The 759-nt window shown below is 64.2% G+C and overlaps 1 protein-coding gene across 1 annotated transcript in view; it reads right to left on the bottom strand.

Moving 5' to 3' along the window:
* Nucleotides 1-759, bottom strand: part of MNEG_15755 (starch synthase) — a gene marked incomplete at both ends in the record, with an annotated part of 3,440 nt that overhangs the window by 1,293 nt on the left and 1,388 nt on the right. The window contains 2 exons of the mRNA XM_014035774.1: nt 205-305; nt 638-684. Coding sequence (XP_013891228.1) covers nt 205-305; nt 638-684 — 148 coding nt within the window. The remainder of the gene's footprint in view (nt 1-204; nt 306-637; nt 685-759) is intronic.

Genomic DNA, 759 nt, shown 5'->3' with positions numbered 1-759 from the left:
GCGCCCGATCAACGCCTCAGTAAGTGAAAAACTATACTCTTGTCCGCCCGAAAGCGACACAGCCACAGTATGTCAAATTGACCGCGCCCGCTCGCAGCCCTGTGTCGCGCGCCGGCGGCGGCGCCAGCCCGCCGCCGATTGCGCGAGGAACGACTCGGAGGGCAGCAGCGCCCGGGGGGCACAGCGCGCCGCCTCTGCACGCACCTGACACGGCGACGATGCGGTGTGAGTTGACGAGGCCGGCCTTCATCACGTTCATGTGCTCCCCGCCGATGGGATCGTACAGCCGCATCTGCTCGCGGTAGCTGCGAGGAAGGTGCGCAGGGGTGCGTTACGGCGGCCGTCGGGCTTGGGGCTGGACACACGGCGCGCACATCGTGCTCATCACTGAGGGGGCTCTTGAACCAGGGAGAGGGCTCCAGACGGCAGCGACAGGAATTCACGCGCAGCGGCCGCGTGCGCCGCCGCAGCCGCTGAGCAGCCAGTGCAACCGCCAGTGCCAAGTGTGGCCGGCTCGGCCCAGATTCCCGGCCAGCTGCGGCCCCGCAAGCTCTCAACCCCCAAAAAGTCAAACCCCAAAATGATATTTCAAACTCGAAATGTCGAACTCAAAAAATTCAAATAATTTGCCACCCACTGGTCGTTCAGCTCCAGCCGCTCCGACTCCACAAATGGCGCGCGCCCCTGGTGGGCCATGTTGTGGATGACAAACACAGCGCGGCTGTACGTCATCTGCCCGTAATCGCGGTAGTGCGCCTG

Source organism: Monoraphidium neglectum (assembly GCF_000611645.1).
Source record: "Monoraphidium neglectum strain SAG 48.87 unplaced genomic scaffold scaffold05635, whole genome shotgun sequence".
NCBI lineage: Eukaryota > Viridiplantae > Chlorophyta > Chlorophyceae > Sphaeropleales > Selenastraceae > Monoraphidium > Monoraphidium neglectum.
This window is presented reverse-complemented; position numbering and strand designations above follow the sequence as displayed.